This window comes from Gadus chalcogrammus, chromosome 15, assembly GCF_026213295.1.
Source record: "Gadus chalcogrammus isolate NIFS_2021 chromosome 15, NIFS_Gcha_1.0, whole genome shotgun sequence".
NCBI lineage: Eukaryota > Metazoa > Chordata > Actinopteri > Gadiformes > Gadidae > Gadus > Gadus chalcogrammus.
The window spans coordinates 27,712,921-27,733,241 of NC_079426.1; the positions used below are offsets into that span (position 1 = coordinate 27,712,921).

Genomic DNA, 20,321 nt, shown 5'->3' on the forward strand with positions numbered 1-20,321 from the left:
GGTGGCTGGGGGAGGCTGGGGGGAGGAGAGGTGAGCCGGCGGTCAGCCTGTCTCACATGAAAAAGTGAAACGACCCCAGAAAGAAAGGGCACCCCTGAATGGCTTTACATCGGCAATGTAAGGATATTTAGCGCGCACTTTACACCTGGAAACCCGCCCGGGCTACGAGTTAGCATTGAAGTGTCCAGATGAGAATTGGCCTGCATCTATTGACAAGACGATATGGCCTGTCCTGTAGTCAACCAAACACATCTGCATCGTTAATGGTATGACAGTCGTTTTTTATTCCGCTTGCCCGCCCTCCTCTGCGCACCGGTCAGTCTCATCTGATTCGATCTGATCTGATCTATTCTCTCTCAAGTGATCCAGGAGAATTTGCCGTTCAACTTTCTCAAGAAAGATCAGTCTATAGGTCAATGTACAAAACAATGAGGTGCCGTGATGGGCCAGTGTTTGACCACTGGTCGGGGTGATCCCCACGGCTGACCGGAGAGAGAGACCACAGAACAAAAGGCTCCGCAGGCCGGTGACCTCTGCGTGGTCCCCAAGTCCCCCCAGTCCGAGCCCTCATGGTGCAGCAGGACTAATCGAACCGCGGTGAGCCAGCGGTCAGGGAGCCGGACTGACCCTCTACCGACCTGAAGGCAGCTAGGCTACATTCTTAAGGAAGAATGCTCTTTCAAAAACTGTGCATCACTCCGTTTTGTGCGTTAATCAACAGAAGTTTCAAGCTATGGAATCCTATTCAGATCACCAGCATAACGACCTTACTTCACAAAACCTGGAGAGGAAATGAATGAGACCCACGGGCCTTCAGTCGGGAAAAACGAATGTATGTAGATAGTAGCCCCAAAATGAAAATGTTGGTTATCCTTCGAGGATAAACGCTTTACGCAGTGGATTAAACCGTTTGAGGTGGTGTAAACTCTGCCCTCGTTTATATTGCATTCATATAATAATGTAATTATGTTAGGCTATAGAATCTAACGGGAACACTGGAAGAGTCTCATGTAGGTTTCACCAAGAAGTAGCCTAGTTCAATCCCACCAAATAAGACTGCAGCCATAGAGGATGACAAATTATTATAATGTTTAAAATAGGATACAGAACTATCAATCCAGTCTCACGGAAATACGTGACACTGTCACGTCATTTAATCTATTCATTCGTGATAGGACACGTAATTTATATTATTTTTTTCCTGCCATAAAGCACAAATTTCTAACAATATGACAGCTTTTGGCCACCCGTTTCTACTTTCACCTTTGAATCTGAGAAATTGTGACAATTCACGAATATATTTAATGCAGGTGCGCTGCTCTGTAACAAACCGCGACGGAAAAAGGTAGCTGCTCCATCTGTTCTTTTTAGAATGAGTTTGAAATGTGTGCTTTTGGCACGAAAAAATAGAAACTATGTGTCCCAGATCACGAATGAATAGATTAAATGAAATTTAATTAAATCTATTTATATTTAATGAATGCAATTACGCATCTCTGAATGAGGAACTCTTTGTGCAGTCATTTGATTCACTGGTTCACGGTGCTCGTGTCTACTCGTCAGTGGATGTTGCCGACAAATACAGAGATAACCTCCAGGACCTCAACACTAACAGGCCGCCGAGCCTCTTCAACGCGGTGCCCGTGGGTACCCTGTAGAACCGAATGTGTGGACATGCTTCGGCACAGGTTGGGTTCTGGGGGAGTCTGTGGGCATCGACCTGCCATCTATCCGGTGGAACCGAAAAGGACAGAGCGCCATGCCGATGAAGTCGAAACGGGTTCATTATTGACTATTTATTAATAGGCATCCGCCGTCTTGGAGTTCGAGTTCACATTACTGAATCAAACGTGCAATATGTTTGAATATTGTAGGATATTTTGATATTTAGGATGTTTATTTAACATGCAATCTAAGATTTAGAAAATATGTGTAAAAGCTTATTTCAAGATGTGTGTTAAATTAACATTTTCTAACATTTAATCCATATCTTGAATGAGTGCATTTAAAGGGTCTTTGATCCCATATGGTTTGGTGGTATAAATGTCATGTTTTGCTATGTCTTTATTTGCCAAGGAAGTCTGAGGATATAAAAAACACTAGCAAACTTACCAAACTTGGTATTTACATAGGCCTACAGCCCAACAGCCTTTAGCACTTTTTACCTGGTAATAATTATAACAATGATAATAATAATAATACAAATAGGCTAATAATAATAACTATAATAATAACAAAATAATCATAATAACGTTATAATAATAATCGTAATAATAACAATAACATTATTGTAATGATTAAAATAGTAACACGGTCGTTCATATCAAGCTTTCTGAAGTCCCTCTTTTGGATCTAGTTTTATGTCAACTAGATCCAAATGATAACATATTGATGCACAGCCACTGATCACACAAGGCTTGAAGTCATCAGGGTTATAATGTTCAACCTTAACCTTTAATAAAATAATCTTATCAATCCCCAATAATGGTGAACAAAGCGGCTAAGTAATCGTGCCGGTGGACGGGTCCATGCGGGCCTACTGCTTAATTACACAACTTAATAACACAACTTTAACACAACTTTAACTGGAGAACCGTCTGTTCATCCACATTTGATTGATTTTCTCTTCTTGCCGTAGAGGATGCGGTTTGCTCATCAATTCCGTTTAAAGTCCCAATTCATTTTTGTTTATTCGTCGTTAAATACCTCCCTGTTTTCATTCTACTCGCATGTTCAATCTTCATTTTTCTGCCAGTCCATCGCGTCTTTTACCCGTCGTTGTGGTGAACACCTCGGGTTGACCTCCTGATGACAAAGACCTCCACTACTCACTGTCTGGGCCTTTTATTCTATTTTCTTATCCGAGACCTTTCTGGACGGATACGTTTTGTTGTGGAGCTTTTAACTGAAATATGGTCTGCCCTTATTCAATATGGCCAGATTAATTTTTCAGCGTACCCATCTGTGTGGGGTAAGAGCCAGTCTTCTGAAGTCATAAATCTACACCCCTGCATCTCAATAGACAGGGAAGAAAGAGAGATACAATGAGATGGGCTGGAACAAAGACGGACAGATAGGCATAGATAGATAGATAGATAGATAGATAGATAGATAGATAGATAGATAGATAGATAGATAGATAGATAGATAGATAGATAGATAGATAGATAGATAGATAGATAGATAGATAGATAGATAGATAGATAGATAGATAGATAGATAGATAGATAGATAGATAGATAGATAGATAGATAGATAGATAGATAGATAGATAGATAGATAGATAGATAGATAGATAGATAGATAGATAGATAGATAGATAGATAGATAGATAGATAGATAGATAGATAGATAGATAGATAGATAGATAGATAGATAGATAGATAGATAGATAGATAGATAGATAGATAGATAGATAGATAGATAGATAGATAGATAGATAGATAGATAGATAGATAGATAGATAGATAGATAGATAGATAGATAGATAGATAGATAGATAGATAGATAGATAGATAGATAGATAGATAGATAGATAGATAGATAGATAGATAGATAGATAGATAGATAGATAGATAGATAGATAGATAGATAGATAGATAGATAGATAGATAGATAGATAGATAGATAGATAGATAGATAGATAGATAGATAGATAGATAGATAGATAGATAGATAGATAGATAGATAGATAGATAGATAGATAGATAGATAGATAGATAGATAGATAGATAGATAGATAGATAGATAGATAGATAGATAGATAGATAGATAGATAGATAGATAGATAGATAGATAGATAGATAGATAGATAGATAGATAGATAGATAGATAGATAGATAGATAGATAGATAGATAGATAGATAGATAGATAGATAGATAGATAGATAGATAGATAGATAGATAGATAGATAGATAGATAGATAGATAGATAGATAGATAGATAGATAGATAGATAGATAGATAGATAGATAGATAGATAGATAGATAGATAGATAGATAGATAGATAGATAGATAGATAGATAGATAGATAGATAGATAGATAGATAGATAGATAGATAGATAGATAGATAGATAGATAGATAGATAGATCGATCGATCGATCGGACGGATGGACGTATAGGCCTATATATATATAGAGAGAGAGAGAGAGAGAGAGAGAGAGAGAGAGAGAGAGAGAGAGAGAGAGAGAGAGAGAGAGAGAGAGAGAGAGAGAGAGAGAGAGAGGAATAGATAGATAACACAGATGGATACATCGTTCTCTTTTTTCTATAATCCCCGCCATACGATTCTTTTCTTCCCCAAATCCCAGATTCAGTTCTCCCCATAACAGTTGAACATGTTCCCATTGGCTGGTCGTGGGGTCACATGGTCTGCATCGACCTCGCTCTATTTGACAGCCGTGGGATGGCTTCATGCCAGAGGGGGAGAAAGGGAGCGAGAGAGAGAAAGAAAAATTAGTATTCTCCTAGCAGCTTCGCTATAAATCAATCATGGACTCCTATGTGGTGAGCTGTAAATATGTTGAGCCGCAGTTCCCGCCTTGTGAAGAGGATTACAGTCATTTTAGTGACCAAGGGGGGTATTATAACCCCCAGGACAGTAATAGGTATGGTGAGGGCTACCAGCCCCCTCCACCGCCATACACACCACAACAAACCGGCTACCAGGCTCCTGTCCAGGGGCCAGGACACAAGGAGCCTCTCCCTGGCTGCAGAGAGCACAACGCCGCGGCCAAGGAGCGCTTCTCCGCGGGGGATCCATGCCAGGCCTGGCTGACCTGTAAGCAGTCTCAGGTGCAGAGGAAGGCGATATGCCAGGGCAAAGAGAGGCCGCCAGTGGTGGTCTACCCGTGGATGAAGAAAGTGCACATTAACCATGGTAAGATGAACCACTAAAATGTACTATTTCTCTCCCGCTTTATTATTCTAATGCCTAATATATCTCTCGGCTTTCGCTTTCTTCTCCGCTCCCGTCCCCCTCCCTATCCTGTCCGTTTGTAAGAAGCGGTTTGAAGTTGTTAAGTTATTTATGAGCTCAGCGAGGGAGCCAGAGAGAATTACACCCTCTATAAAGTTTTATGGCTTTCATTTGCTTTGCTTTGTGTGTGTGTGTGTGTGTGTGTGTGTGTGTGTGTGTGTGTGTGTGTGTGTGTGTGTGTGTGTGTGTGTGTGTGTGTGTGTGTGTGTGTGTGTGTGTGTGTGTGTGTGTGTGTGCGCGCGTGTGCGTGTGTGTGTGTGGGGGGAGGGGGTGCACGAGAAAGAGACTGAGTCTTTATTTGGAATAACTTTTTAATAAAAATAATGGGATTTGGTCAGGCCTAACGAAGAATGAAAAACAAGGTTAAATATCAGCGGCAAAGTGTCCTGATCTTCTTACATTGTCTCCCCGTTCTCCACCAGTCAACCCCCACCACCTCGGACCAGAGCCCAAGCGCCTGCGGACGGCTTACACGCGGCAGCAGGTCCTGGAACTGGAGAAGGAGTTCCACTTCAGCCGCTACCTGACGCGCCGCCGCCGGGTTGAGGTGGCTGGGGTGCTCTGCCTAGCCGAGCGGCAGGTCAAGGTCTGGTTCCAGAACCGCCGCATGCGGTGGAAGAAGGATCACAAGCTGCCGAACACCAAGGGGAAGAACAAGAACAAGAAGCCCGCAGACAGCGGCCCTCCCCGCCTTGAGGGGCTGGCGGTGGTCTGAGCCTCGGCAGAGGCTCGGTGGAACATTGGTACCGGTACCGGAGAGGAGAGGGCCGGTACCGGAGTGGAGAGAGTCGGTACCGGAGAGGAGAGGTCGTTACCGGAGAGGAGCGCCGCCGCCCGGTGCGCAGTTCCCTCAGACTCCGAGGGGATGGACGCGCTGAAGAAAACAGGGTTTATTTTTACAGGGTACACAAACAGGGTTTTTTCTTTACTGAAGTTGTTATCAAAGTTATTTCCATGCACATGTACAGGCCTTAAAGTGGTTCCAATAAACAGGTTAAATACTGTATGTACTGTAGTACCAAATACAGACCACCCCTGGAACTCATCAGGCGCATTTGTGCTTCAATGTTTATTATTCAAATTGTAAGCTATATTGTGATAGAAAATACCGACACCTAAGCTACTATTAATAATAATGTTTATTATAGAAAAATAATTACTAGGTCGAGCGGATTCATTTTCGTACAGTAGGCATCGATTTAAAACGTTATGGACCATGTCGTGTAATGGATACATTCAAATGGAAGGGACAGCTGGTCTACAGCCTGTATCTGAGGGCCGGGAGGCCTATACGGATTGGGTCCCCACACTCACTGGGACAACCTCAAAATTAGGCTGACATGTTTTCTGCACTGACCGATTTTTTTAATAGGTAGGCCTACTACTCAGGGTTACAGGGTCAAAAGATTTCTGAAATCTTTATTTGTAAACACAGAGTCGTCAAACCAGTACTGTTCTAAAATTGAAATGATGATGCTTTCGGATTTTTGTTATTCCAGATTGATATGCTATTATTATTATTGTTATTATTATTATTATTATTATTATTATTATTATTATTATGATTATTATTATCACAGTCATCATAGTTCAATTTAAATTTTATTTTTGGTAGCAATTATTATCTTGGTTGATGTGATATATTTTTCATGAATGGATTGTTTTATATTTAGACATTTGTAACAATAAATAAATAAACGCTGTCGTTGTCCAACGATGGTGAAATATCTCATCCGACGGCCCGTGACACACACAGATAGACACACAGACACATACAGACTCACACAGACCCGCACAAAATCAAGCACTAACAGATTGATGTCCCTTGATAAGGAGGAGGATGGTTTCACCGGTAGCACATGTGACAGAGAATACACTGCTCGTGATTTATGATCGGTGAATTTATTACCGACATATATTTGGTTGGTCTACATCTGGATGAAGCACTCCATCACGCCGCGACCCATCAAAGCACCAAACGTTCCTAGCCAAGACAAACAGTGGTGACGGGTGGCCATGTCTTAATAGAGATGTATTGTTGAGCGACTAATGTTAAGGCCTGAAGACAGAAATAAGCCGGGCCCGGGGGAAAACGATCTAGATTAGAACCTGAAATGGAGATCATCGTTTATTTTACGTCAGTTGTCTCGAAGAAAGAGTGATGTTTTGGTTTTTGTAATAAATGCCATGGTTGTATGCCATAGGCCTACATTTTAAACAGTTGAAATAAGGCTGATGACCTGAAATGAGACCTTTATGATTTGATTGTTCAACTCGTAACTGGAGACAACAAATGAGCCAAGAGAACAATTCAATATTGTTCCTGTTTTTCTAAATTTGTGTTTTTTAAAGTGGGCTGAACTGTACCTGAGCGCTGGGGGGTTGGGGCCCTTCATTAGTGATGTCCGGTGGGTTTGGACCTCGGAGGAAACCACAGCAGGCAGAGCTGACAGTGACCGATAGGAGCCAGTATCCTCCTTATTAGTAAAGCCAAAGACAACGCTCTAAGCAGTTGGTTTACACTTAAAAATCTGCTCGAATATCAGATTGCTGAATGTGAAATTTGGAGTCTAGGTAGTAGGTTTAAATTACAACACACGCCGTATTCAGAAAGATCTGAGTTGACACGTGGATTCATCACGCGGGAAAATGTAATTGGCTAAGGTTCTTTAGTGATAAAGAGAAAATGTCGACTTCTGCAGAAATATGGCTCCATATTCATCTTCCCCTGAAAAAGGCTGAGCCCCTCTAAGCCACCCCTCTCAAAACCCCCAGTCATTTTGTGATGACAAATATTTATGGAAAATAGAAAAGGCATTTCCTGCAGAAAATGTGGTGAGTGCTGTAGTACAAAGTGAGGTTGAAAATAAGTTTTAATAAAGGCACATAGATTAAGACGTAAAGAAATGTTAAATGGCTTAAATCAAGTGAAGCGATTTGAACAGAGTTCACAAGTCTAAATGATGTAAACAATGTTAACATGCACACCATTTAAAAATATATAAATGGTTGGAAACAAATAAAGTGACAGCTGAATGAAAAGCACAAAGCATTGCTAAAAATGCAGAAATGTAAAAGGAATTGAACTGAAGAATCTGAAAGGGCAAATGTATTGCCCTGCACTGCTGAATAATCTGAAAGGTCAAATGCATTGCAGTGGACTGCTAAAAAACCTGGAAGCTGAAAACGAAAAGTGACGCTGAATTCCATTATCTGAAGAAGTGCTGAAATACAATGTCACAAAAGCTGGAAGCTAAACTGTAATACTGTAAAAGCTGGAAGATAGTAGTATAAGTGTTATTAGCTGTAGCCTATAGGCCTAGTAGTAGCCTAGCAGTAGTAGCCTTGTAGTTGCTGAAGTAGTAGCAGCTGAAGTATTAGGTAGCTGCACAAACGATAGGCCATATGAAAGGTATGGTATTGATTGATGCTTGTAGAAAGATTATAATAATCCCGCCAGTTTTTCTAAAAAACAGCCGAAATTGAGCGGGAAAGGGGCCAAATCTGGAAACAATGCATGCCCTCGCGCTATTACCTCAGCCGTAAATCAAAAGACCAACTCAAAACTACGGGGTCAGACAGTGGCGGTTTTAGGCACGGGCGAACCAGGCAGCCGCCCGGGGCGCCATATTTGTGGGGGGTGCCAAATCACATGGGGGGCGCCACGAGCAGTAAAAAATAAAAACGCGCCGCGAAGCAGTTTTCAATGAAGTACATAGCATTGTGAAGGGAATTGGTATTTTGGCGCCCCCTCTGGCTGCAGGCGCACACCTGCTCGTTGAGAAGGTGCCATGCACAGACGGAATGAAACCCCCTCCGAAGTCCGTAGGCTCATGATACAACCCCCCACTGCCACTGGGGTCAGAACAGTCTCATTAATAACAAATGCTCAGAGAAGGATTCACAAATGTACTGCAGTGACTGGGTTTTTACATTGTCGGTGCCGTTTACTACTTTAACGGCACCGATAATCGCAAAACCCAGTCGAAACTAGATGGAAAAAGTGTGTAGTTCAAAACGTGACACAGCTTTGACATCTTCGCCACCTAGAGTTTGTAATGTACGATCATTCGAAAAACCCATGGTATTCCCATAGACATTTGACAGAGGGAACCGGGAGGCTCGGAAGCTGGACTCAGAGGTCGGAACTGCATTCATGTGATTGGCTGAAAACGAGGTAGGCATCTGATTGGCTACAGAGAGTTCCTTGTTGAAAAAAATGCATTTGTGAATCTAGCCCAAGCCATGTGCCGTGTTCCAATATCCATACTATCCGTACTTACTAGCCTAAGTTTGAGTATAGGGCGTTCCGATTCAGATCGGGCGAAAATAAGTGTACTGAAAGGGCCCGGAATAATGTACTCAAAACGGTCAAATCGCGAAGTGTGTGACGATGTACACTTTTCATACTCAACGGTAGCCCTCTTAGCTACGTAGCGGAAGAGGGCGGAGCCAGGCTGAGCCAAAGTCGGCGCATTTTCCACGTAGCCTGCATTAATAGAGTCATTTTATAGTTTTTATAGTTTTTATAGCGTTTTATAACTGCTAGGCGTAAAGAGTTCACCGGTCAAAGCAGGATGTTTATTGCGCGAGAGGAGCCGCGGCGGCAGTCGTGATCTTAATTTCCGGTTAGTGCACCACAGAGTATTTGATTTGGAACAACACTGACATCTGAAAATTAGCGCACTAATGCCGCTTTTCCACTGCATGGTACCAGCTCGACACGACTCGACTCGACTCGACTCAGCTCGCCTTTTTTGCGTTTCCACCGCGATCTAGTACCTCAAGTGGCTGCTTTTTCTAGTACCGCCTCGCTCTAGGTTCCAAGCGGCTGAGCCGATGCTAAAAGGTGACGTCGGCAGACGGCCGGCCACTGATTGGCCAGAGAGTGTGACGAAGTCACGAGAGCGACATGGCAACCATGCTGGTAACGATAGAACAGCCATAGTAGCGCCGCAGCCAACATATTCCACTTCTTCAACATGCCAGCTAATAATACGAACACGAATACCATCGCATCGATGTTCTCCATTGTTGTTATGTGGGTTCTGTCCATGTGTGGGTTACGTAGGTGTTGTTTGCGTCGCGTACAAAAATACGTCACGGCCCTTTCGCGCAGACGACCCCGCCCACGTCCCGGAGGTACTATTTGCGGTGGAAAAGCACCCGCGCTGCTACCGTGTCGAGTCGTGTCGAGTCGTGTCGTGTCGAGTCGAGCTACATGTGCGGTGGAAAAGCGGCATAAGTGAGTGCGGATAGTGTACGTCGTTTAAGTGTACTCATGGAAGTATGGATATCGGAACTCGGCAATGGACATATTATAGAATGGACACCGTATTCCAAAATGGTGCCCATTCATTCCTATGTAAACTGCTCAATGGCGCAGGGCAACATCAAAGAGAGATATGCTTCCGCATCTTGGGAGCCTAGCCACGCCCTAGTTCATGACGTACCGGATGCAGAAATATTCTTGTTCTTTAGCACCCCCCTCAACATACCAGCGCAAAGCAGGTACGGTCCCCCCCCCGCCCGCCCTCAACAACTGAGCGCAAGGCCGGTACGGTCTTCACTCCCCCCCCCCCTCAACAACTTCAAGAGACCCCCACAAAGATGGAATCATAACTCGAACCCTGCATGGAAGTATAAGTTAACTTCATAAATATGAATGATTGCTGCATATAACATGTAACACCAACAACATAGTAAATCTATGTAGGCCTAGAAAAAAATACAGTTCAATGTTATTGCTTAAGAAACAGATTCCTTCCAACTATTTACTAAAAATGCAATCAATAATTTATATACAAATAAATGGTAACATATCGATCAACAATGATGTTGGAGTAACCCACCCACATAAATAATTGCAATACACCAACATTGTTAACTGCCATACAAACAAGCAAATAAAAAATTAAATACTAACACAACGGAAATGTTTATTAGGCTATTAACAATATTATAACAATTATACCATAATAAACCCGTTCTTTGTCTTTGGATCTTTTGAATAAATGGATCAATAAATGGTATATGCAATGATCGCAAGCAGAGGAACTGAGAGTCATTGAGCAGCAGCTGAACCAGTCTAAAAACCCCTTTATCACTAAAACACTTTTAGTGATAAAAAGTCACCACAGTGCCTAAAAACCATCAACGTCATTCATGATAAAGGTGCCATGGCATGAAAATCACACTTTATGAGGTTTTTTAACATAAATATGAGTTCCCCTAGCCTGCCTATGGTCCCCAAGTGGCTAAAACTTGCGTTTGGTGTAAAACGAAAACTAGGTGTTCTGCTCGCCTTTGAAAAAAACGGAGGCTCAAGCGCGCTGATTTGGAATGTGGTTTCCTATGTCGTCACACTGCAGTAAGCTCCTCCCCTTACTCTGCCTGGCCCGCCCAGAGACTTGGCCCGCCAATGAGACACGACTGTGCGAGCGCCACGCGCGCGCGCGTGTGTGTGTGTGTGTGTGTGTGTGTGTGTGTGTGTGTGTGTGTGTGTGTGTGTGTGTGTGTGTGTGTGTGTGTGTGTGTGTGTGTGTGTGTGTGTGTGTGTGCAACCCAGTCGCCAAGAAAAAACGTCCACGGTGTACGTTTCCATGAACACTGGATACGTAGCATTTCAACGTAAAAAATAGCGTGTTATACCTACAGTATCCACGTGTGCCGCTGTGGAGGCGGGTTTCGGGGTTTGGGTTTCACGGCTTTCGCGGAAAATTGTGGACACGATTGTTTAGAGGGGGGGGGGGGGAGACTGTTGTTGACCGGGGAGGGGGGAGGGGGGGGGGAGACACGTTTGTTGAGGTGGGGGGGGGGGACACACGATTGTAGGGGGGACGACGACACGTTAGTTGAAGGGGGGGGGGGGGGGGGGACACGTTTGTTGAGGGGGGGGGAGACACGTTTGTAGGGGGGGGGCACGCTCGACAACGAGAGTTGGTTTTTATTGAACGCTCGACAACGAGAGTTGGTTTTTATTGAACGAGACTTCAACACGGAACAGCTGCACGAAACGATGTTCACGTCACTCTCGGTGACGGTGTCGACAATAATGAACACACGAACATTGTTAATAGAACAACACACAACCACATAACATCCCGAACCCATTAACCCCACTTAATCCTAACAACAAAACAAGTTAACAAAAGCCCCATTTGTCAACTGAGAACCCCAATTCCCAGAATCCCCCGCGGCTCCGGAACACGGCGTAGCTTATATTAATCTTTATTATCTGAATGGGAAATGCAATATTTTAGGACAGATACACCATTAAACGCGTTTCTAATGACATTTCTAGCGAGAAATGTACATTTTCCTTACATAATCTTCAGTCAGTGAATGTGTATGATCTTTATTAATCTTTATTATCTGAATGGGAAATGCAATATTTTAGGACCGATTCACCGTTAAACGTGTTTCTAATAACATTTCTAGCGAGAAATATACTTTTTACTTGCATAATCTTCAGTCAGTGATTGTGTCTGATCTTTAGTTTTATAGTTATTAGGATTTGATCAGCTCGCTCGCATGTTTCAACGACGTCAGGTTGCTTTCGCAAAAAACTAGCAGCTCATGTGCTTACTGCGTTTGTGTTATTAAACTGTTACTTTATGTAACTTTTAATGATATCATCTTGTTAGAAACACGTATATCTGAGAGCCAACCCAGTCGCCAAAAGCATACCTACGTTGACAGTGTACGTTTCGTGAACACTGGATTACGTCGCATTTCAACATAAAATAGCGTGTTATACACACACACACACGCACGCACACGCACAGACACACACACACAAGCACACACACGCACGCACAGACACACAGACACAGACACAGACACACACACACACACACACACACCACGCACACACGCACACGGTGCATTTCGCTGCTAAAACAACAACAAAAAAATATTCCCTCAAATAGTATTACTTTCAAAACGTTGGCCAAAATGGCCAATAATATCATTTTTTATTTGGGATGCTTCTAGGACATTTTGGGTGGATTTTGAACGGTATGTGGGGGGCACGTTTTTTGCAGGACCTGGCAACCCTGCGCTGTTGCCCGAGATCTGGATCCACCCCGGCGTGGTGCCGTCTCCTTTTGACCTTTTGACCCCAGACTTCTGGGGGAATAGCTGAATCAATTCATTAGTCAATCAGAAGCATGTAAATATCTTCCCGGTGGCGTAAGAGGACGAACAAGGTGTCCTTAAACATCTACGCTTCCAGGCGATTGCAACGGTGCCACACATGAGCATATTCGAACATGTTTAATGGTAGTAATTAGCTGTCGAAATTGGAGGCCTTAATCAATACTGAGCAGCTATTGATTTGCTTCCCGATAAAGATTTGTCACGAATGACATGTTATTTAGCATCTACACGTTGAGCTGAGTCCAATGACACCAAGAACGACACTCTAGCTAATGGTAACATGTATTTTACATGGTACACCTAGGTCTAGGACATGATCTCGGTGTAGCAAGAGGCCGAGCTTGATCTCATTGGACTCAGCTTAACGTGTAGATGCTAATTAGCATGTAATTTGTCAAAAATCTCCATCGGGAAGCAAATCTATAGCTGGTCATTATTGATAAAGGCCTCCAAAATCGACAGCTAATTACTACCCCGAAACATATTCAAATATGATCATGTGTGGCACTGTTGCAATCGTCTCGAAACTCGTAGATGTCAAAGGACACCTTGTTTGCTCTGTTGCACCTCCGGGAAGATATTTTCATACTTCTAATGGATTGATTCATATTTTAAGGTTCTCGGAGTGAGACTTTAAGTGGCTGCAGCAGAAGTGTTGAGACGAAAGATGATATCAAGAGATTTATAGAATATTCCCATTCACATTATGATTCTTCGTCGTAACATCCGACCAAACATCCTTTACATTCACAGAGCGAAGATTATGAAAGTCCAGGCTCAGCAAGTGCTCCATCTCGTTGCACCTGCACCCAGCGGCTCGCTTGCAAGATTTTGGCCTGAAGTTCTTCCCAGACCTATACCCTAACAGTCCAATATGCATATCTGAGAATCAGGCCTCTCTTCAATAATGACAAAATGTAATGAGAGAAATACAGATTCACTTTTTGTTATCTCATAAGCGGCGTGGTGCCGGCTCCGTGGTGCTTGACCTTTTGACCCCAGACTTCAAAGACGTGGCCACAGGCCAGCGGTGTCTACACACATTAAGCCACAAATGTACACCTCCATCCCGCAAAAAATGGGGCCTAGAAACTAACCTCTGTCTTATGTACATTGACTGTACTGTTGGAGGTCACGCCCCTTTTCCAGCCTTTTAGAGATAGCTAGGGATGCTAAAATGTTGACACACATTTCCCGGGGCCCCGAGAACGACATATGCAAGATTTGTAGTTCTAGCCCATAGAGAAAAAAAGTTTTCCCAAATGGACTGTCATTTGGACAAAGCCCCTTCAGAAGTGTTGCCTGCGAGACCTAATGGTTCAGAATGTGGTGGAAAAAAAGTTTTTGAGATAGGAAGGTCCTACCGCCCTGAAATTTGAATACCATATTCTAGGCCCTAACTGGGACCCCCGCACCGAAACTTGGCCCGGTCGGACCCCGAGTGCAGGAAGGGGGGGCCTGGACTTTCATAATCTTCGCTCTGTGAATGTAAAGGATGTTTGGTCGGATGTTACGACGAAGAATCATAATGTGAATGGAAATATTCTATAAATCTCTTGATATCATCTTTCGTCTCAACACTTCTGCTGCAGCCACTTAAAGTCTCACTCCGAGAACCTTAAAATATGAATCAATCCATTAGAAGTATGAAAATATCTTCCCGGTGGTGCAACAGAGCAAACAAGGTGTCCTTTGACATCTACGTTTCGAGACGATTGCAACAGTGCCACACATGATCATATTTGAATATGTTTCGGGATAGTAATTAGCTGTCGATTTTGGAGGCCTTTATCAATAATGACCAGCTATAGATTTGCTTCCCGATGGAGATTTTTGACAAATTACATGTTAATTAGCATCTACACGTTAAGCTGAGTCCAATGAGATCAAGCTCGGCCTCTTGCTACACCGAGATCATGTCCTAGACCTAGGTGTACCATGTAAAATACATGTTACCATTAGCTAGAGTGTCGTTCTTGGTGTCATTGGACTCAGCTCAACGTGTAGATGCTAAATAACATGTCATTCGTGACAAATCTTTATCGGGAAGCAAATCAATAGCTGCTCAGTATTGATTAAGGCCTCCAATTTCGACAGCTAATTACTACAATTAAACATGTTCGAATATGCTCATGTGTGGCACCGTTGCAATCGCCTGGAAGCGTAGATGTTGAAGGACACCTTGTTCGTCCTCTTACGCCACCGGGAAGATATTTACATGCTTCTGATTGACTAATGAATTGATTCAGCTATTCCCCCAGAAGTCTGGGGTCAAAAGGTCAAAAGGAGACGGCACCACGCCGGGGTGGATCCAGATCTCGGGCAACAGCGCAGGGTTGCCAGGTCCTGCAAAAAACGTGCCCCCCACATACCGTTCAAAATCCACCCAAAATGTCCTAGAAGCATCCCAAATAAAAAATGATATTATTGGCCATTTTGGCCAACGTTTTGAAAGTAATACTATTTGAGGGAATATTTTTTTGTTGTTGTTTTAGCAGCGAAATGCACCGTGTGCGTGTGTGTGTGTGTGTGTGTGTGTGTGTGTCTGTGTCTGTGTCTGTGTCTGTGTGTCTGTGCGTGCGTGTGTGTGCTTGTGTGTGCTTGTGTGTGTGTGTCTGTGCGTGTGCGTGCGTGTGTGTGTGTGTATAACACGCTATTTTATGTTGAAATGCGACGTAATCCAGTGTTCACGAAACGTACACTGTCAACGTAGGTATGCTTTTGGCGACTGGGTTGGCTCTCAGATATACGTGTTTCTAACAAGATGATATCATTAAAAGTTACATAAAGTAACAGTTTAATAACACAAACGCAGGAAGCACATGAGCTGCTAGTTTAGCGAAAGCAACCTGACGTCGTTGAAACATGCGAGCGAGCCGATCAAATCCTAATAACTATAAAACTAAAGATCAGACACAATCACTGACTGAAGATTATGCAAGTAAAAAGTATATTTCTCGCTAGAAATGTTATTAGAAACACGTTTAACGGTGAATCGGTCCTAAAATATTGCATTTCCCATTCAGATAATAAAGATTAATAAAGATCATACACATTCACTGACTGAAGATTATGTAAGGAAAATGTACATTTCTCGCTAGAAATGTCATTAGAAACGCGTTTAATGGTGTATCTGTCCTAAAATATTGCATTTCCCATTCAGATAATAAAGATTAATATAAGCTACGCCGTGTTCCGGAGCCGCGGGGGATTCTGGGAATTGGGGTTCTCAGTTGACAAATGGGGCTTTTGTTAACTTGTTTTGTTGTTAGGATTAAGTGGGGTTAATCGGTTCGGGATGTTATGTGGTTGTGTGTTGTTCTATTAACATTGTTCGTGTGTTCATTATTGTCGACACCGTCACCGAGAGTGACGTGACCATCGTTTCGTGCAGCTGTTCCGTGTTGAAGTCTCGTTCAATAAAAACCAACTCTCGTTGTCGAGCGTTCAATAAAAACCAACTCTCGTTGTCGAGCGTGCCCCCCCCCCTACAAACGTGTCTCCCCCCCCCTCAACAAACGTGTCCCCCCCCCCCCCCCCCTTCAACTAACGTGTCTCCCCCCCCCCCCCCTACAATCGTGTGTCCCCCCCCCCCCCTACAATCGTGTGCCCCCCCCCCCCCCCCTCAACAAACGTGTCTCCCCCCCCTCCCCCTCCCCAGTCAACAACAGTCTCCCCCCCCCCCCCCCCCTAAACAATCGTGTCCACAATTTGCCGCGAAAGCCGTGAAACCCAAACCCCGAAACCCGCCTCCACAGCGGCACACGTGGATACTGTAGGTATAACACGCTATTTTTTACGTTGAAATGCTACGTATCCAGTGTTCATGGAAACGTACACCGTGGACGTTTTTTCTTGGCGACTGGGTTGGTGTGTGAATACACACACTGTAACGCAAGTGTTTCTTGTCGGTACTTTGGCGTCTCTTGTATTTCCACAACGAGACTGTGGTGGGGGTTATCTCAGCCATGGTTGAGAAGGAATTGGGGGAAAGGAACTTTGGCTTTGACTCCCTGAAGAACATGAACTGCGTCATGTTGCCGGTTGCCGCGAGGCACCACCGCCGCAAAGCAGCGGTGATGTGATGTGAAAGTGGAAGAACCAGAGACGTTGCAGAACCCGACGAAGTCGTTTGTGATTCATAATATCGTCTGGAGGCGCACACAGCTTTTGGCCGTGATAATATGTATTATATGATATAGATATCTATGTATTATTATTTAGATAGAGAGCTCCAGGACTGTAACGCAAGTGTTGTACACTTCCTTGTTATTTGGATACCCGTTCTGCTTTTGGTGTTATGGCGCATAACACGTCGGACTCTCGTCTCTGGTATTTCTACAACGAGACTCGTAGTGGGGGTTATCTCAGCCATGGTTGAGAATGAATTGGGGGAAAGGAGCTTTGGCTTTGACTCTCTCAAGAACATGAACCACGAAATGGAGGAGAAAGGGATTGTTGGCGGCGAACACGCTTGTGCCCCGCTTCCCGCTGCCGAGGGACCACCGCCTCGGCGCTGCAGGAGGCGGAGGTGCCTAAGCGCTGCCCGGCAACAATCCCTTTCTCCGCCTTGTCGCGGTTCAGTCTACTTCACATCGATGTTGACGTGGAAGAACCAGGAACGTCGGAGAACGTGATATTATTTAGATATAGAGCTCCAGGTCTCCTGTGCGTTCTAGAATATTTACAGAACACTGCTAAAGGCTGTGTGCACCTCGCCATTGCGATACATCCACTGTAAACAGAGCGCATGGTACCGCGGCTGCAAGCTGCTCAGGGCCACACCCCCACCCTCCTCCTTGACCCGCCTCGCTCCTCCTCATTTGCATTTTAGCTACAGACACCAAAACAGCGCATTTGGGGGAAGCTCAATGTGCGACTGGCTCGGAGTGGCTGTAAATCTGCACCACGGCTGAATTTCGGGAACGTCTTTGAATACTGTGTTAGTGGCCCACTAAAACCTATATTAAAGCATCCATAAAACAGCATGTCATGGCACCTTTAAGTAAAAGGAAAAACCTCGGACACGAGAAGTTAACGGAGCCGTGCACTAGGCCCTCTCGATTGGCGGGCCGAAACAACATTTGTTTTACTACGACTCCTTTCAGCTGCCCACCCCTCCTTCTCCAGCAAAAAATAATAACATATAACGGCTAATAAAACGCTTGAGGAGGCGTTTTGAAAAGAGAAAACTTACTTTTTTTTTAGTACATGGCATAAAGATAATTATGAGCATTTGACTGATAACCAGTCATTTTTTGCGGAGACACATTCCTGTGTGAGAGAATGGGTGGGCGGCTCCGCCGTCCTCCCATTGACTTCCATTGTAACAAATAGTATTTTAAAGTAGAATATCTTAAAAAGTATAAAATATTTGAAAAATCTGAATGAAGCGCGTGATTCCAAGCTAATCTGAACATTTTAAAATTGGACTGGAGTAGGGAAAATTTTGAAGAGATAGGTCCCAAAGAGAATAATGAAGAAGAAAGAAAGAATGCAACCTAAGAAGAACAATATTTGAGCGCTGCATGCAGCACTCACCTAATAATATGTTTTTATCAATAATGTGGACGTAAACACACTTTATGCAAACACACACACGCATGCACACACACACAGACACACACACACTCTCACACACAAACACACACTCTCTCACACACACACACACACACACACACACACACACACACACACACACACACACACACACACACACACACACACACACACACACACACACAAATACACACAAAAATGCCAGAGGGCAATTGTGCACATTGGTAAATATATCATTGTGTGCCTCCAGCTTTCGAGGGTAACTGCACCATAATGCAAAAATAGGTCCCTACACTACCCAACATATCATCACATTTCTAGATGCACTTCATGATGCAGCTGAGATCAGTGCAGCCCAGGTTTGTTGCTGTTTGGGTTAATGTTAATTTCCATCTGGCTGTTTTGGTCCAAAACTGTTTCACAAACCATAAACAATTGGAAGTTGTATACTTGCACCCTTACTTGCCATTTCTGAACCCTATAGAAGATTTTTTGTCGGCCTGAAGATGGCGCGTATATGACTGCCAACCACATGCCCGCATGCCTCTTCTGCAGGCAATGGAACAGGCCTGCGGAGAGATTGAGGTAAGGTTAATCCATGGATGGATTCGGCACACAGTGCGAGGAGCCATAAGCCCACCCACACACAATTTTTCTGTGTTTACAGTACAGTAGTGTATTTTTTGTTTTTTTTGTTTTATTTTTGCTTAAACTGAATTTACAGCAATGTAAGGTAGGTACTGCAATTAAATGTACAGTATTCAGTATTCGATTTTTGGGTTGTGGTGAAAGCGTGCCTTCCGTGGAAGTGAATAAAAACAGTGAACATGAAAGACTGCAGTGTTTTATATAAAGTAGAGTGTGTTGCCACTGATTTGAAAGTGTATTCATATGATAGGCCTACAAGTGTGTATCACGTTGTCATCAGAGTGACTTTTTGAAAAGGATTGTTAGGTTTCAATAGCAGAGTTTCAATTTGACAAAGATGTGAATGGTATATTTCTCAGTGTTTAGTCTTATTTGCTTGTGCGTTGAGTCTTGAAACAATGAGCCAAGTTTTGCAAAACGTGTTCAAGCAACGGGCAAAACCGGTAATATAATAATATCTAGGTAGCCTATATCTGAAGACATCCGACTGACTTATATGTCACAAAATTGAAATATGAAATCATATATTTAATCTGCTTGCTCTGTGATTTGAATGGTTGATTCGCATCATATTGTAGTGTGCAGTATTATTTGTTATTATTTCAGAATTCTTTGTCACTGCTACAGTAAACTGAAGATGCTGACCCTGGGAGTGAGACCCTGGCACAACAGCAGGCCCACACTACGTTAGCTCTGTATTGCATATTATGCCCTATGGCTTTATCATTATTAGTAGCAGCAATATGAGAGGTAGTAGCCAAGTAGCCAAATAGCCACAGTAGTAGTAGTCCTAGCGGCAGAATCATTAGTATTGTATTATTATTGGGTAGATGGGCCCATTTGAGACTGAATGTAAGGTGCAATAGAGTATTTGAAAAGGTTTATAAAAGTTGTCCTGTCACGACGAAATTAGATTAATCTCCCCAGTTTCTGCCGTTTCAGCCAAAGCGGAACCAACGTGTGCCCGTGGGAG

The 20,321-nt window shown here is 43.4% G+C and overlaps 1 protein-coding gene across 1 annotated transcript; it reads left to right on the forward strand.

The window, feature by feature from the left end:
• Positions 1-4,494: 4,494 nt before the first annotated feature.
• Positions 4,495-5,920, forward strand: LOC130404290 (homeobox protein Hox-D4b-like). The gene is made up of 2 exons (XM_056608948.1): positions 4,495-4,882; positions 5,404-5,920. Exons 1-2 carry the CDS (start codon positions 4,495-4,497, stop codon positions 5,694-5,696), a joined length of 681 nt encoding a protein of 226 aa, XP_056464923.1. The 3' UTR covers positions 5,697-5,920.
• The last annotated feature ends 14,401 nt before the right edge of the window (positions 5,921-20,321 follow it).

Coding starts and splice junctions, on each gene's coding strand:
- LOC130404290 (XM_056608948.1), top strand. CDS start 4,495: ATGGACTCCTATGTGGTGAGCTGTAAATATGTTGAGCCGCAGTTCCCG. Junction 4,883..5,403: donor GAAAGTGCACATTAACCATG/GTAAGATGAACC, acceptor GTTCTCCACCAG/TCAACCCCCACCACCTCGGA.